Genomic DNA, 17968 nt, shown 5'->3' with positions numbered 1-17968 from the left:
GAAAATTTGAACAAGATATAAGGAAAGTGTGAGCTAATAGTAGGAATTTAATAATAATTCAGGATATTCATTTCGCAAACAAGGCCGTAAAGGAAAAAAATCTCTTTGAACTGGTCGCTCTAAATACATCTTTGGGGACCCATTCTCGCCGTTTTTTGCATTTTTGCCTCTGGTTAATGATTGTGCATAATAGTAAAGTTTTAGATATAAAAAAATCATCTAATTCTGACATTTTGCTGCAAACATATAGAAACACAGTGAAGTAACAAGATGACAGCTCTGTTGATGCTATATTACAGCGTCATGTGATTTTTGCACAAAATAATTCTACTGGTTAAACGCAATCTTTGCAAGCGTACTCGTTTGGATGCTTTTTCGCTGGTAACGTAAATGCGCTTTCGTCAGCTACCTTTCGAGCATAGTTGTGTGGACAGCCTTAGTTTAAACTAAAGGAAAACTTGTGTAAAACTTTCTTACAGTCGTTTTCAAAATGAAAAGAGCATCAAATGCAGGCCATTATGAGGATAAATAGATGATCCTCATACTCCCACATTACCTCTCACCACTGAATCTCAGATTAATTCAACATATTATTATCACTGCCATTATCTTTATATTTCCCAGTGTGTTCATACTCTTTCTAATTTTGGAATTAGAAACTATACTGTATATACATTATTTACAGAATCTTCCGCTTCCCTACCAGAATGCAAATCAATTTTAGAACATTCAAAGTGAGGTTTTCAGATTTTACAACAGAGCATGTTTCTAGCTCTAGAGACCAAGTTACTGTTTCACTAGCTCTGAGAGATTATAATTCTTCATTTTTGCATTACAGCTGCTGATACGTAATTTGCTAATTAAACTGATGAGAAGTTTGGAGACAACATTGCATTAAATCAAATGCATAATTTTTGGCTACTAGACATAAGTTTTAAATTTGAAACTGAGTGTTACTTCAAGTTACATAGCAACAAGTGATGGTTGATTTGTAAAACTTACAACATGCATTTATGTTCATGTTCTTATTTCATTAAGCCTTGTTAACTCCTGCTAACTTCAGATGCAGTGATAATTTTCATTCAAATTCTGTTAGGAGTTTGAAACCAAAGAATACCAAACTCTATAACACTAAACAAATTATTATTATTTATTGTTATTTTAATTTAAAGAGATGCTGGTATAATTAGAAATGCTTTCTGAAGACATGTATTGATTCTTATTGAATTTCATCTGTGTTTTCACTCTGCATTTTGATTTGCAAATTATTGCCTATGGATACGCTTATAAAGGCTTTTTATGTATTGGAATTAAAAGGAAAAAATTATTTATGCTCTTAACTTACATTTATAAGATAGAAAATTAACCACAAAGTTAAATACATGAAAAGATGCCTGCTGTGAAAATTACAAAAGATGTAGATCACAAGAAAAAAAAAAAAAAAAAAAAAAAAAAAAAAAAATAATTACAATATATTAACAGGTCAATTCCTTTAAATGCTTTAGCAATCATGCAAATAATTTTACATTATTTTCTATTTGATTTAACTTACCCTAGAATGCTTGGATGGTATAAAATTAGGTCGTGATATTGCCTTTAACCATTTCTCCAATAAACCTGGATGTTTAGGAAAACTATAGACTGTAACTTTTGGACCATTATCATAATTTCCATGGCATAATGGCACACTGCACTTATGAGGCATGATGAAACATTTAACACGATAGTCAATCCTAACACTAACTAGGAGTGTACCAACACCAATGAACCCATGCTGAGCTTCACATTCATTCACAGCAGGAAATATTGTCAAACAACAGTTTGTAATATCAGTTAACTTCCAGAACTGAGTGAAAGGGCTTTGGTAAAAGGCAATGTTGTCACTGTACACAATATAGGATTAGTTAAAAAGTAGGACCTGAAATGAAAGCAACAATGCTCACCTTTAATGAACCATTTTGCATCGATAAATGGAATGAACAAAGAAAAAATAACGAAGCTTTTTACGGTATTTAAAGAGATTTTATGTCAGCCTCTTTTGTTGCATGACTAATATCAATCCAGTTATCTAATTCATTTTAAACACAATACAGTGACATCAATGGTATTGATTACCATGTCAATAAGCTTTTTCAATCACATGATGCTAATTCATGAGAACAGAAGTAGTCTTTCAAATATCAGCATTTTTTTTTTTTTTTTTTTTTTTTTTTAAGAAAGGTAAATAGATGTCAGATTCGAGAAATCTAGCAAAGGAAAAAAGTTATTTTGTCACACTTTCATGGACAGTCGAACACTGGTATAAATATTCATTCAGACAGAAATTATTTTCATAATAAAAAGGGGTGCTGCCACATGTTACAGGACAACAGATTGATTTGTATCTTCTTACAAGTGTAACACCAGAAATTAAAAGCATGCTGAATAATATTCCTGAAACTGTTTGTTCAGACACACTACAAGCACAAAAATATACGCTGTAAATTTTTTCACATGAAACATAAAAGTATGCTTAAAAAATCATGCTGATATTCCAGAAATTTATAAGGATTTTGCATTCCTCAAAAGCAAACATTTTCCTTGTTCACCTTTCCATTAATATTCAAATAAGTACAATGATTAAAAATCAACTTTTCAAAAAATTATTTTTAACTAAGTTTTTGGAGGTCAATGCAAATGTTTCCGCATTAGAAGACTTAAGAGCAGTTTGCACATCTTCACTGGCATACTTGTCCATGACATTCACGATATTATTGCCAATTCCCTTTATTAGCTGCAGTCATCGTTTCTCTAAAATACCTTTGGAATAACTAATCTGATCCACTGAGCCTTCTGATACTGATGACTGGGTTGAGTTTTTTCTTTAAACATGGCACATTTATTTTATTAAATTGCGAGCGTTTATTACCAGCAAATAAATTTCTCATTGGTGGACATTTATTGAATTTAATTTAAAGCTATGAAAATACAAAAATAATTCAGTTTGTAACATTCAGAAACATGTGTAAATATGCATGTGTGGATTATTTTGTTCATGTACATATATATATATATGAGGTAAAAAGAAAGTTCTTCATGCTTTTGCTTAAAAGTCATTATATATATATATATATATAGTGTACATGCATACATGAACATACATACAGATATATATGTATGCATGCATGCATGTATACACACATATATGCATATATGTGCATACAAACATACATTTCTGAATCCAGTCCCGATAACAGAAGAGTACCAAAATTTTTAACAAGCTTAGAAATGAATTAAAATACCTATAAATTTTAATGAGTAACAATGTGAAAAGAAAGATCAATGCTTATGCTCTTTTAAATAGAGAGCTGAACATTATGACAATAGAATCAGATTTTCACCCACAATCCCATTCTAAAGGCAGACCTCTGAAAGAACCAACGAAAGACAAACATAACATGAAACTTGCATTTTTTTTTTCCTTCTTTGTTTTCACATCAAAATACAGCAGTATTTAAATTTTAAAAAATTTCTAAAATTAGGTGTACCTTTTTTGATTAACTCCCTACGTAAGTGGTCATTTCAATAAAATATTATTTCTTCAGGATCAAAAGCATTAACGTTTTAACTTAATGTTCAAACCATAAACAGAAAAATTAAAAAATTAAACTAAAAGAAACTAACAATTATGCCTTAATTCCCCTCCTCCAAAAAAAGAGAAAAAAAGAAGAAAAATAAAAAACACGGATATAGAAATACGAGCCGCTTTAGATATGTGAATATTGAATAACTTAACTACATATTAATTAACATTTATATTGCTGAAACTATGAATTACTTTCCAAATTCTTTTAAGAAATAAAAGAATTAAAATAATTGAACAAGCTAATTAAAATTTTTGTGCAGTAATTTATTATTATTAAATGCTTGATTTAAAAAAAACACTCTTTCTGCATCAAAGACAGAAACTTACTCCTTTTATTAAATCTGAAAAAGGCCATTTCAGAAATTTCTTTTGTGGCTTTGCCAGTTGCATATCATACACGAGAAAGATATAGTTAGATGATAATGTGATAAACTTTGCTACCTATGTAACTAGCAAATGGATCAGTAATTTTGCTTCGTGACATTAATTATCAGCCTGCATAAGCCAGTAACACTTACAATGAAACAATGAAATTTAATGCAGTATTGGAGAAAACCATAACAGAAAAATGTGCTGTCTTGAGACACACTCTCAGAAACGTTGCTCCATCATATAATACAGTTTAATACAAAACAAATGCGATATGCAAAGAATTATGTGACGTACCAATTGCTACAGCAACAGATGAAACTAATTAAAGTAACACTGTGTAGCTTTCAACATTAATTGTCATATAATGTGTATAATATTACTTTGGAAAAGTGTTTATTGCAATCCACCTGAATGAGAAGGTTAAATGCAAAATCTCTGCTAAATGAATCTCCATATGTTGAACTTAGATTGAGAGGAATTTCATGTTACAATATTCATTTTATCTTTAACAATGGGAAAGAGAGGTGCTTCTTAATTGCATTGTGACTATGAATGAACTATATTACATTCCTTTGACCCAGAGGTGAAGTGTCAAAATATGTACTTTTCCGAGTCTCTTTGGAAAATAGCGTCTCGTACTATATTTATATTCGGTCTTCTCCAAAATACTATTAAATCTCAGTAGACAAGAAAGGTCAGGTTAAGTTAGGTTAATTGATTAAGGCAATGCAACTTGAGAGCTATCTGTCTATAGGGTGGGATGCCTTTATGGAGAACTTTCTTAAGGAAAACTAGTTTATATCCACATTACACATGGAGAAAACCTAAAGTAATACATGGAGAAAACCTAAAGTAATAAAGTAATACTACAACCAGCTCAGGTCAAACAGCCAGTGGTGAATGACTTTACTGCTGGACTGCTGGTTAGCAGACAAGAAAGGAATTCTGCTTAATGTTAACTATATAAACAGTCTGCAGCATGCCATTCATAACTGGTTAATGGTGCATAATATGAAATAGTAGTATGAGACAATCAAAACTACCTCCACTTTTGAATTACTTTTCTCAGGGATATTTAAAAGGCTTTAGCATAACACCACCCCTCATCACCACCATAATGTTCAATGGCCTCTGAAAACTGGGACTGATAAATATCTGGACATTCTCTTTACATTTGACTCTTTTTGCCAAGTGAACATCTTGATACAGTTCCTGGTCGATAGAGGAAATCTTTTCAGTTTTAAGGTTCAGAATTTTGGTCTTCAGGGACTAAAAATATAAGATAAAAATGACAGTCTGTTATGGCATTGGAAAGAGACAAGGAAAAAACGCAGTATCAAATAAAGAACAACACAGTGTAACTATTTCTATAAATAATATGCTTAGCATTTTTTCTCATTTCATAAAATAGCATAAAAAATTCTTAAATGGCCATTGTATACATTACAATATAAATCTTTGATCATATTATAATATAATATAATCCTGTATTTTCTCCTGGAAGATCAAAACATTTTCTCCTTGAACTTCAAAACATTTTTAACTATAAAATTTCTTATCAAATGTTGTCTAAGAAAGACCATTATATCATCAAAAGGTCTTAACAAAGTGACAAATCATGTATGTCACTTAGCATAAATTTTTCTATTTAATATACTCATATTAATAACTAGCTGTACCCGCCTGGCGTTGCCCGTGCATTTAGAAAATGCAGATAAGTGTGAAAATGCAGGAATAGTAGTGTAGGACATGTAGACTGTCTCTCTCTCTTCCCCCTCCCACAAGCTACAAAAAAGAAATGAATTGTAATTAATCGATTTAATGTATCGTCAAAACAGCAAACTAACGCTAGAATAAAGAAATCAATTGTTACAATCGAACGTTATTTGAAAACAAATAATAATATCAGTGAGTCAAAAAAACCGTGATTAATTAATTATAAATAATTTTTTTAAATTTTTCTAATTCAAAAATCGAAAATCGGGCTTCGAGGTCTGGTGGCCAGCCCCTTTGTGCTTCCGTATAAAAAATTCCAGGTCCCTGCGTGTGATAGATTTGGCTGGAGAGCTCGGCCAGACAGACAGACAGACACATTACACTTGCTTTTATTATTATAGATAGCCTTTAACAGGATTTTTAACACAAATATTTAAAAGAATTTAAACTGTTGAAATAAATGACACTGATTTTATTGCAAAAAGTACTGCACTGCCCAAAAATTTATACAGATTTCAAAAATTTACAAAAGTTGATGCAATGCAGTGAAATTGACATGAAAATGAATTGAAAGAGAAATTTTCTTTTCTTTTTTTTTCAGAGTAGTGTCGATAATCTGCTTACCTTTTGACTGACAGATGAGTTTGCTGTCAACAGGAACAAGCATAAAAAAATATTGAAAACAATACTAAATAGCTCTCCTTCTTAGATACCCTAACAATTACTTTTTCGATAAGTAACACAATTCTGGTATACAGTAAATCAATCCAATGCCATTCAGATACGAGTTATAACATGCAAAATAACGATTATAGGAGGAGTTACAGCAACGAAAATCTGGGTAATATTCAGCTTCTTAAGCTACAGAAGTGCAAATGATTAAAGAGAAACCAGTGATATAATATGGCAATAAGAATAAGAGGAAGGAAGCCAAGTTACTAATGCCCGCTACCGATGAAAACAACAGTGCTGGGCAACTGAGGATATTTATGTGTTTAATTTTCCCAACATATATCTCAAGTTCCTTATTGTGAAATTTTAAGGCTCTTTTATTTTCATCAATGTAAATTAAACCACATACATTGGCAGGTAATCCTGTATTATACCCCAGGACTTCATATCTGGAATGATGTCCTTAGATATGAACTGCAAATTTTACTGACAGAACAAAAAATGACCTGAGAGTTGAATTTCCATAAAATATGCACAGTTTTATACCAATAGATTGGGGGGGGAAAAGGAATGACAACAAAATTCTTATAATATCCTAAAACAAGAGGGTACTTTCTGATGTGTTGAAATCAGAATTTTGTTTAGTCTCTCTCAAAAGCAGCTGCTTTTGAGTAATTTAGTTCTTGACAAAGAGCCATCTGAAGGAACAAACTTAAAGAGCACAGAAAATGAAGGAATAAAATGAAGCTAACTTCTGCTTTGTCAATTGATATGATCTGAAGTGTGACGGTAGGTAAACAGATGAAGTCTTATGGTAAAGAGAAATACTGAAGTTGGATATGTTGTGTTTGACCAATATGTAGAGAAACGTGAGAGAAATGGATGTCTCACATTCAAAAGTGAAGTAAATGGCAGGATCAATGGAATTAATGAGTGAAAGAGATTTAATTAAACCAACTTTATTATCATCAAACAGGGTACAGGTATTGTCCATGCAGCAGAACCACAGAGACAAGTTTAAAATTTCAAATAATTTGATTTATAATAATGCATACAGATATCAGCAAGGATAGAACAAAGATGGCTTCCCATGGTTAATCTCTCAGTTTGTTTATAGTACTTACTTTCAAACACAAAATGTTTCTGTTCTAGACAGAAGTGAATATGGGAAATTAACTTATCATTTTTGATACAGAAGAAATGAAACTGAAAATCTCAATTCTATGCATTTAAATATGTCTTCTACTGGAACACTGCTGAATAATGATTTTACATCAAAAGAAATCATGCCAAAATTTCTAGGGGAGATGCTTTTTATTTGTTTATAAATTCTATTAAACTTTTTATGACACAAGTATTTATTACATATGGACCAAGAGATTTTTTTAAATGGGTAGGAAGGGTATGTGAAGCTTATAAGGTATTTTCTCCCTCCTTTCTCTGCATGCCATCATGGTGTAATGGTAGCACACTTGCACATATTCGAGAGGTTCAGGTTCGAGTCTCGGTGAGGGCACTGCACATTTTTCACATCTTCTGCATTAAAACAACCTAATGACTCTACAAAACTAAATCAGAGCTTTTATTTTTGGGAGGTTCAAAGGTGATGGGTCTCCAGAAATCAGATTCCAACTTTTGGGTCATTTTCTCATCTATCAATAAAATTTGTAATCCCATACTTAAGGAACCCATCCCAAACATGAACTCCCAGGTAATATACAAGATTCCTTACCAGTTTTGTTTAACTTACATTGCCAAACTAAGACAGCCTTAAAATTTCATGCTAAGAAATATAACACTAAAAACATCAGGCATATGAAGAAACAAATAAATCCTCTGTAGCTCAACACTGTTGGTTAGAAAATTACATTTTACATTTTTCTGCGGCCAAAATTATTTTAAAAATACCTTCCAATAGCAAATAACATTTTCTACTGCAGTTTCACATTCATAAAAATCCTTCAATTCTAGTTAATGATGCCAATTCTAATTAAATTTTACCTTCAGCTTTTAAGGAAATTATTGCATAGTTGTTTTCATTTTTCATCTACAGTGGATGCCAGTACCTTAACTTCATTTCTCTCATACTTATTGTTTTATCTTATATCTGGCTTCTCTTTCGTCAATTGCCCTTCTGCAGCTGAAGAACGATCTATGCATAAATTGGCAAAACTAGTCTCGCAAATTTATGAACATTACTTTAGAATATATATAATAGATTCTTTTTGCCTTAACTCCTCCAATAACCATTCCGATTGCGAGCATTTTCATTGTTATAGTATAACACAATCTACCAGAGAAAAGATGATTAAATATTTAAATCCTACCCTATTCCTCCTCCTTTCACTTCTTGTAAACCATACTAAATATGATCAAATTTTATGATTAAAACAATTATGGCTCTTTAACACTATAACTATTTATTAAATGCAAAGACTGCATTTAATTTGAATGTTAATAGAAGCAAATACAAATTTTACTCAACATTAATTTTAATGAAAAAGGCTAAATATCTTTTTAAAAGCTACTCATTTGTCTACTGGGGGAAAAAGGGGGAGAGAGAGCCTTTATCAGGGAAATTAAAAACAAAATAAAAGTTATTTCAACTCATTACAAACCTTTGAAGCTCGACTAGGTACTCTGTCTTTCCTTTGAATAGCTTTCAGCCAGGTAGCTCTTAATTTTTCATCACGTGGAAAACTAAATACTCGTGCTTTAAAACGGGGACAGTAATTTGAACGGCAACCAGGAATCCAACACTTTGAAGGCATGGAAGGAAATACTGTTAAAATAGGAAATAAATTAACTGAAAAGCAAGCTAACATATAATTTTTAATTACATATGTTAATCATATAAAAATGCAAAGTAGCGTACTGATTGAAGAACAAGTCAATTAAATGATAAATTAAATCATACAATATAGTTTAGGTTGAAATCATATCTTAATTTTAATCAGACATTTTAAGATTGTAATTTTATTTACAATTCATGAAGGATATAAACTGCAAAATAACACATTAAATACATATAAAAATTATTAGACCTTAATCAGCAAGTAGAAATTTAGAGAAATTGACTTGGACAGTACAGAATAATAACTCCATCCATAAACAGGAGGTCTTAAGCTAACAGCTCCAGACTTATGAATACAGCCTTGAACAGTGTATGCCTCCTTAATATATATTATACTTGGCTAGGTTATATTATACAGCTGGGCAAAATGTAATCCAATTCAATTTTAAAACACAGCATAATTGTTATTATTAATATCATATGCAAAATAATCAAAACAAAGCTAATTGTAATATCATATTGTAATTAGTTGCATAATTACAAAGAGATATAGAGTAATTTCCTTCAGCTTCATTGTAAATGCAGGCACTAGTTAATTAACCATAATTATTTGAGGTAGTAGGAATCCTAAAGTTCCTTAAATTTGAATCCAAAAAGTTTCTCAAAGCTTTCATATAAAAATGATCAAAATGATGGTAAGTTACGTTAGGTTATTTATATATAGCAAAGCATATAAGAGCTATTGTATGTTATCTGACTCAGGAGAGAAATGCCTTGATGGAGGTATGCTGGTTCATATTCATGATACAAAACCATGAACCAACTATACAGCTAAACCATTCACCTGTGATCAAACCAGGCCAAACTTCCAGCATTCAGTGATCTTTACTACTCAGCCATTAATAGGACATTAATGATAATAATACAGTAAAAGAAAACTTTTATACCAAACTTTTTTAATTAAAAGTAAAATTTGAATTGTCTTCTAATGAAAAAAAAGTTTGAAAATATGATTTAAAAAACAGTTTTAATTTTTTTTTTAAATATATTAATAAATCACACAATTAAAAGTTTTTTCACCTTGAGGTTCACTTTCTCAATATGGATTTGAAAAGTTTTCTTTACTGTATGGATTTGATTACTTACTATTTTTGAACAAAAAGTCAAATTTTTTATATTGTTCTAGAACTGTTTTTAATTAAAGCAGGTGCAAAGGCAAAAGGATTATTTCAGGAGCTAACACAAACATTAAACATGGAAAGTGGAATTCTCTGCTGGAAATTAAGAGCATGGATATTATACAGAGCACATTTACACTGCAATCATAGCAATTAAGTAATTGGAAAAGCCTATTAGAATTAAACAGCAATCATAAGATTTATAAAAGAATTCTTCTCATATGAATTAAACACTCAGAAGCCATTTTGTGTACTAAATTGTTAAGATTACTGGTGGGAAATGAGATAATGGTCACCTGTAGAAAAATATGAATTGTTTATCATTAGGAGCCATCCCACTTAACATCAATGTTCAGTACACTTAACACAGACATCCTAGCTATATCAATCACGAATTAGTTCTTTAAACATAATTCTTATTTTCAGTGAATAAGTAAAATAAAGTTACAATCAACATGCACACACAGAAACAATTTTTAGCAGTTTCAGATGAAGAAAAGATAGTTCAGAAAAATCAGTGCATACTATATTTACTAAAACAGATATGGATTTGATTACTTAACTATTATTAAAAACATAAACTCTGGTCCTTGTGGAAGATTTGCTAAGGAAACTGGCCCCTTTGTATTATGCAAAAACCTTATTGAACCAACTTATTTCAGCTATTGGGAATGGGTGAACTAACAGTGTTTCACAGCTTGAGCCACTATACAACTAGTTGGCTCTTGCTAACAGAGAACCAAATGGCTTTGCTTTCTGCCTACAATTATCTTAGCTAACTGCTACATGTACTCCAATTTTCAACAACACTATTAATTATGCATTGGTTTTCTAAGTTACATATTTTCAACAAATAATTAAGATAATTTAGTTACAAGGTATGGATCTACAAAGACCATTACCCACTGCTTCAGGCAGAAACAAACATATGCAACACATGTAAACAAAAATATGAGCAGATAATTATTGCTAATAGAGGTATTAAACTTTTTTTCATCTAGGAATACTTCACTGAACGCTTCTATATATACTCCAGTTTACTGAAGCAACATTTAACTATAAATTATTTTATAAAATATAAAATATATTCTAAATAAATAATTAAAATAAGTCTTTTTTTTTATGACCAGCTTGTACATGCAAGGGCTATTTTCAGAAGTTTTGGTCAGAAATAAATACATGTAATACTGCTAAAGAAAAGCATATCTATTAGAAGTGTCTTATATAACTACAGTGCATACTTTAGCTTCCAGGAATGAATCATTAGCCAGTTCTTTAGCATATATTTTCTATCACATAAATTTTCATTGCATTAATAATTGTAATTATACTAAAAATGAACTGTATTTTAATTCCAGCAACACTGTAATTCAATTATTAATCAAATTACAATGAATACAAGCCAGTTTCCCTTAGATAGTCCTCCATAAAGGCATCCTTTCCCTGATGTAGTGTCACTTGTGTGCTTTGCTGAATCTAGATAACAAACTACATTGTAACTGCTTAATTCGCAAATCTGGCTAGGGCGTATCCTGTTCAAAATATATAAGATGATGTTAGATTATTTGAATAAGGCAAAACCACACCAGACCTAAATGGAGGAATGACTTCGTGGAGGACTTTTTAAGGGAAAATGGTTCATATTCACATGTTACACATAGGAAAAACCATGTAAACCGTCCATTCACCTAGGATCAAACCAGGATGAACTACCAGCATTCAGCAGTCTTAACTACTTCACTATTGGTTGTGTCCAAAAAAGAGAAGAAAGCAATGTGTGCAAAAAACATAATCAGAAAGTAGTTAAAAGTATGACTAGAAGAAACCAAAACTATCACCAAATAGATATGATGGGAATAATGAATAATAAGAAGATATGAACAGGAAATTATAAAAATTAACAATATAAATGACTGACTACTAATAAACAGGATTTTGTTAACACTTCACAGTATTTTCATAAATACTCTAAATTAAACTTGAAAACAACATATAGCCAATCGTTTAGCTACTAACCCAAGCCAAGCAGTTTATAACCAAATACTAAGCTGCTATGAAGTAATCATTTACGGTTGGAAAGTTAAATTCACAGCTAAGTAACATAATAATAAATTACAGTAAACAGAATCACTATTTTATATTTATTTGTACTGATGCAAATTTTGAATCTTTTGCTATAACCTCAGTTTTAATTACCTACTTTTCCAGAGTCGTAGCTAGGGTTTTCAATGGCCAGGGACAGATGAATATTTCACGCCCCTCCTGTTTGTTAAGAATGGAAAATATTTCATTCTAAAATTTCATAACATCAGTTTTGCTCCCCCTGGATGTTGCACCTAGGGACAGACGTTTCCTCTTGCCTCCCCTCTAACTATGCCTCTGTCCTTTTCTTCACTTTTTTTAACCATCAAATAATAATGGATTTTATCCTTTTTTCCTAAACCAACTAGAACCAATCATATATTGCTTCTTGTAAATTATTAATCAAACAAAAAGTCAACGTCCCTGTCCAAAATGATCTAATGATCATTTTGGACAGGGATTGGGACAATTTGCTATACTTTTGTAAAGAGACAGATAGAGAACAACATTATTTTCTTTAATTAACCATTAAGGCAGAAATAACAATCTTAACTAAATTAAATACACGAACATTGAATAGCTGCATGAATATGTATGAAAAAAGAAAAGAAATGCATATGAATCAGGTGATATTTTTCATGGTTATATAGTGTGTATTAAGTTACTAAAAGGCATAATAAAATAATTCAGAACAATGTTCAAATTACTGTAGCATGAAAAACTGACGGCAATTATTATTAAAGTGCATGTATACGTACAATATGAGAAATATAAATGATACAATGAAAAAGGTGGAAAAAATTTACTATATCAATTACTAAAAGGACTTTCTGACCTCAAAATTCTTAAAACGAGTTACACTAATTTGTTATTCATATAAAGTATATTTAACTTCTTTTGTATGAAATATATAATTTTTTTTGTCGTACTTCTGATAAATACTAAAGAACATATAAACTTCTTATATGGATATTTCCAATTTTTTAAACACATATAATATTTAAACATGATAAATTACTAAGTGAATTTGAGAGATAACAGCCAATTAAAATATTTTTCAGTTGTTTACTTCATGAAATACAATTTACTGTAGTAAAATTGAGTAAAATTTTAATTACTATTTTATTTCAATTCCTAAAGCAAAATTAGAAAATATTCCATTACTTATATGCAAACAGTAAGCTATAGCATATATGAGGAACATAATGAATATTTGGTAAACATGTTATTCAGCCTGAATGCCAAATAATTGGGAAAAGATATGATTACCAAAATATTTACACACACACACACACACAAAAAAAAAAAAAAAAAAAAAAAAAATTATTCACATTTTTTTGTTTATTATTTCTGATTCACTCAAAACAAGTTTTCTTTTCAAGCCAAAAGTAATAAATATTTTACTAACATAAATAATTTTGAGAACTTATCATGAATTTTATTTAAAATGTTAACATTCTTTAGTAAAGATTTATATAATTTTTTTGTCATTTTCAAAAGTCATACATTGTGTTATAAATTATAATATTTAGTTATTTTTGACAAAATTCTGTTGCACCTCTTTTCATAAAATATACCTGGTTTTTAAAACAAACCCTCATTATATATATTATTAGCAGTGCAGAAAAATATTTGTTAATCATTTTTTATATATAGCTGCATTCATTTTGCAATGGGGAAATTTTTCTGTAACTAGCTCAGAAATTCATTTAGTCATCTGATTACATATCCTGTGTATTTGGAAGAATAAGCTACTTCTGCAAAACAATCTCTAAATATTCTATGAATTTTATTAACATGTGCAGAATCTTCATTTTCATTTTTTTGTTAATCACAAAGGAAGAAATCTGGATTTAACTATTAAATAAATTTTTCTATAGTCAAGTCTTATGTAATATTTTTAGTTTTACAAGTTACATGGTCAGTTACATTTAATAGTTATCTGCATTATTTCTTCTTGCTGATGTTTGATGATTTTTTTTTTTTTTTTTTTTAATGTAAACCTCAAATGAAATAAAATGTGGCTAACATATAAATTTAAAATCTTGAAAGAATTAACCATGTTAGATTATGAATATAATCAGAACTAATTTTGAGAAATTATTAGGGATTTAATTTTAAATGTTAATGTATGCAGTTTTTATTTATTTTGAAGCCAAGTTTTCTACATGTAACTGAAAAGTTAAATATATTAAACAGAGCAAACAGTGTTTACCTTATTTCCCCCCCAAATTATTGTAAATTCTGTAAAAGAAAGTATATTAAAACTAATACTGGAATTATTGATGCAATCAAATGTAACACAATTTCTTTTTCCTTCTTCAGTGTCCTCATCAGTTATAATACATATCGAAATCAATGAAACACAATTGAAAAGTTTAGTGTAAATTATAATTAACAAAAACTATCTAGAAGATAGAAGTTTTACTTCAGTTTTGTTTTTAAATTATAGCAATTCAATGTTTTACAGGTGATCCTATCTAATTTTTTTTTCAATAATTGGTTACTTCTTAATGTTTTTTATTTCAATTAAAAGAAACGTAACTTTGGGTGAATTAACACTGTTTGCAAGTAATTCAGAACATAAAGAAGTTTAAAAAGGTAATTTTGGTATAGGGAACAGAAGAAAACAGATGTTGCATATTTATTAAAACTCAAGTTCTATTTTATGCTAATAGATAAACCATTAGTATGAAAAATCCCAAATTCTCGAAAATACTGAAATATGTTAATTCTTTAATAAATCTCAACAGCTGGTTTACATAATGAAAATGAAACATATATTTTTTTCTATAACTAAAGCATTCATTTTTAATGCGCTTGCTGAATAAATTTAATAAAAAGTAAACACAGCACGCATAAATGACATACATAAATTATTCTACTTCATGATCATCTGTCTGTTTTAAAAGCAAATCGCATAACCAAGGACAGTTCCGCATTTTTCTTAAACGTAACAGGATTGTACTTTTTATCGCAAGTATTAATTTTTTAATTGCATTAAATTGGTGGCAATAAGCATATCTTATATGCGCAACCACTTTTACATTATTAACTAAAGTAATTAAAAATACTTTTCATGGAAGCCATATTGAGAATTTTTTTACAAATATATGTTACCGTAAAATAATAATTAAAAAAAAATCAAATAAATTAATATATAACGTTGAAAAAATTTACTTAAAAAAAATTCGCTTTACCTTTTAAACCAAACGATTATTATCGTGGCAGATATATTCATTATTTAATAAAACTTTTCGATTAGGTTATTTTACTTAGCAAAATGGCAAGTTTTTCCATTGTAACACTAAAATTTATGGTGCTATTTACTGTTGCCACCGTAAGAGTAATACTGAACATTTTTTACTTCTCTATTGAATTTCTGAAATAGAGCCGAGAGACTCACGAGCTGCTTAGATTGCAGAATGAAAGAAACACAAGCTAAATGGTAAACTGATTGCAGAAATGGTCAAAGCTATGCATCCAGTAAACGTTAAATTTCATTTTTTATATAACGAACATAATTTCAACATTGGAACATAATTTTATCAATAATGAAAAATCCACTTATTCATTTGAAAACGAATCATAACCTTTGAAAATTAACAACTTTCATGTTTCATTAATATATGCTATAAGACTTATATCTGAGTATGTAAATTATTTGCTTAGATCATATATAATTAAAAGTATAACAAACATTGAATGTTACGAAAGTTGTTATTCATTACGAAATGAAATTTATTCAGAGCCCAAATTACAGATTTCAATTAAAAATTTAAAGCTTCAGACGAAAGGGGGGATTATATTGTTATTTTAAAAATTTAGAAACTTGATGCCACCATATTATTACTAACGACACAAATTCACAAGCATTTTATATGCTTATAACGTCCAACACGTGGCGCTGCAAAATTTTTTTGCAGTGGTCGATGAAGCCGCTTATGCTTTTAATACTATTATAACTTTAGTAATTTTGAAAACTTACAGAAAATAGGATAAAATCTTAAAATTTCAACCATTAAGGCATTTTTGCACTTAATAAGGAAACAGACTAAAAATGCTATACCTCGAAGGAGACAAAAATTACATGTTTAGATGCAATTACTCGGTGCGTATTTACCCGCGCAACTCAAGGATCAGCTGTAATTAAAAGCGATAATCAATTAGGCCTTTAAGTACTTTTAAAATTTAGTTATTTGTAAATGACAACACTAAACATTTAGTATTCAGTAACTTGTGAATGGCAACAGTATGAATGTGTGTAAATATAGAAGTATCAGTATTGCAGTTCTCTATAATATTTAATACTCTATGCTTATAAATAATAGTTAAAAGTTGTTTAAGTAGTTAAAACAGTTAAAAGAGAAATAAAACAGCATTTCTAAACAACAGTGAATGTGTGGATAACCATCCCACGTGACTTGCTACTTTGTCATTTTTTAGTTGGTAAAATATTTAGGTGTTTATCTCGACAAGAAGTTAACTTTCAAATTTCATGTTAATTACACCTAAGACAAAGTACAGAGTGCCTTAATGAGCATTTACCCTTTAATGTGCAAATATTCCAAGTTAAATATCAATGCTAAAAGAACACTCTATCTACAGGCAATCCGACCCATAATTCCATATGCCGCGCGGCGTGGGCGGCTGCTGCATTTTCAAACAGAACAAAGCTTCCAAGTTTTCAGAATAAAACGCGCAGATTCCTATAAAACTCTCCGTGGTTCGTTAGGAGCACTGTCATCCATAATTCTCTAAAGATTTTACCATTAGATGCCGAATTACTAAAGATTACATTCAAATTCTGCAAAAATGTGATTCCTCCACTGACGAAGTTATTAAAATCATAGGGTAGTACGACTATATAATCCCGTGTTTTCCAACGTGGGGCCCACGCCCCACAAGGGGGCAATGCGACTGTTAAGGGGGGCAATTCGAAAATGGACTCGTTCAGAGTTTAAGGGGACAAAGGGCTTTCTAAATATCTTTCATGAAATCAAAAATTTTCGAAATTTCATATTTTATTTCCCAAAATAAAGAAAAATATAAGTGATGTATACGTAAAGAAGTTTTTAAATTGCGGTGCATTTTAAATGTTTTTAATTAATTTTTAAATGTTTTTTAATTCTCGCTGTAGACATGGACATTTAAATGCTTTTAAAGACATTTAAATAACTGATACATTATGCTTTCCAGACGTTTCTCGCACATTTCAGCCAACGAATTTATTTTATTTTTTACTGTAGGAATGGCAACCGGTATATTATTCTTTCCTTGAATGGCAACAGCAGCTGCTTTCAGCTTTGTTTATATTAATCTTATATTTATTTCTTTCAGCCCTTAGTGAAACAAGGGGTGCGAGCAAGAAAAAACGTTCGTCGGTATTCGGAAGCATATTTAAAATTTGGTTTCGTACCCGGTCCATAAACGGTCAACTTTTGTCCTTTTATGCCAATAATGCCTGACCAACAAATCAATGAAACTAGGTCGTCTTGAGGCACATTTGAAGGCGAAACATAATGCTGA

The 17968-nt window shown here is 30.1% G+C and overlaps 1 protein-coding gene across 8 annotated transcripts in view; it reads right to left on the bottom strand.

Annotated features, from left to right (window-relative positions):
* The window catches only part of LOC118183509 (uncharacterized), a 175200-nt gene extending 158925 nt beyond the window's left edge, over positions 1-16275 (bottom strand). For 2 of the 8 annotated variants that reach the window (XM_085806847.1, XM_085806851.1), the window contains exons 1-2: positions 16140-16275; positions 9004-9167 (exon numbers count right to left, since the gene is read on the bottom strand). In XM_085806847.1, coding sequence (XP_085662973.1) covers positions 9004-9167; positions 16140-16167 — 192 coding nt within the window. In that variant the 5' untranslated portion in view covers positions 16168-16275. Of the gene's footprint in view, positions 1-1552; positions 1919-5040; positions 5267-9003; positions 9168-15310; positions 15491-15639; positions 15939-16139 lie in introns of those variants that run through there. The other 6 variants (XM_085806852.1, XM_085806848.1, XM_085806849.1 and 3 more) reach the window with 6 other exon arrangements.
* Positions 16276-17968: the final 1693 nt, after the last annotated feature.

This window comes from Stegodyphus dumicola, chromosome 12, assembly GCF_044657685.1.
Source record: "Stegodyphus dumicola isolate Sdum_Otavi_A_Nest chromosome 12, ASM4465768v1".
In the NCBI taxonomy this organism is placed as follows: domain Eukaryota; kingdom Metazoa; phylum Arthropoda; class Arachnida; order Araneae; family Eresidae; genus Stegodyphus; species Stegodyphus dumicola.
Note: the sequence above shows the minus strand (reverse complement) of the source record. Positions and strands in the feature narration are given on the sequence as shown.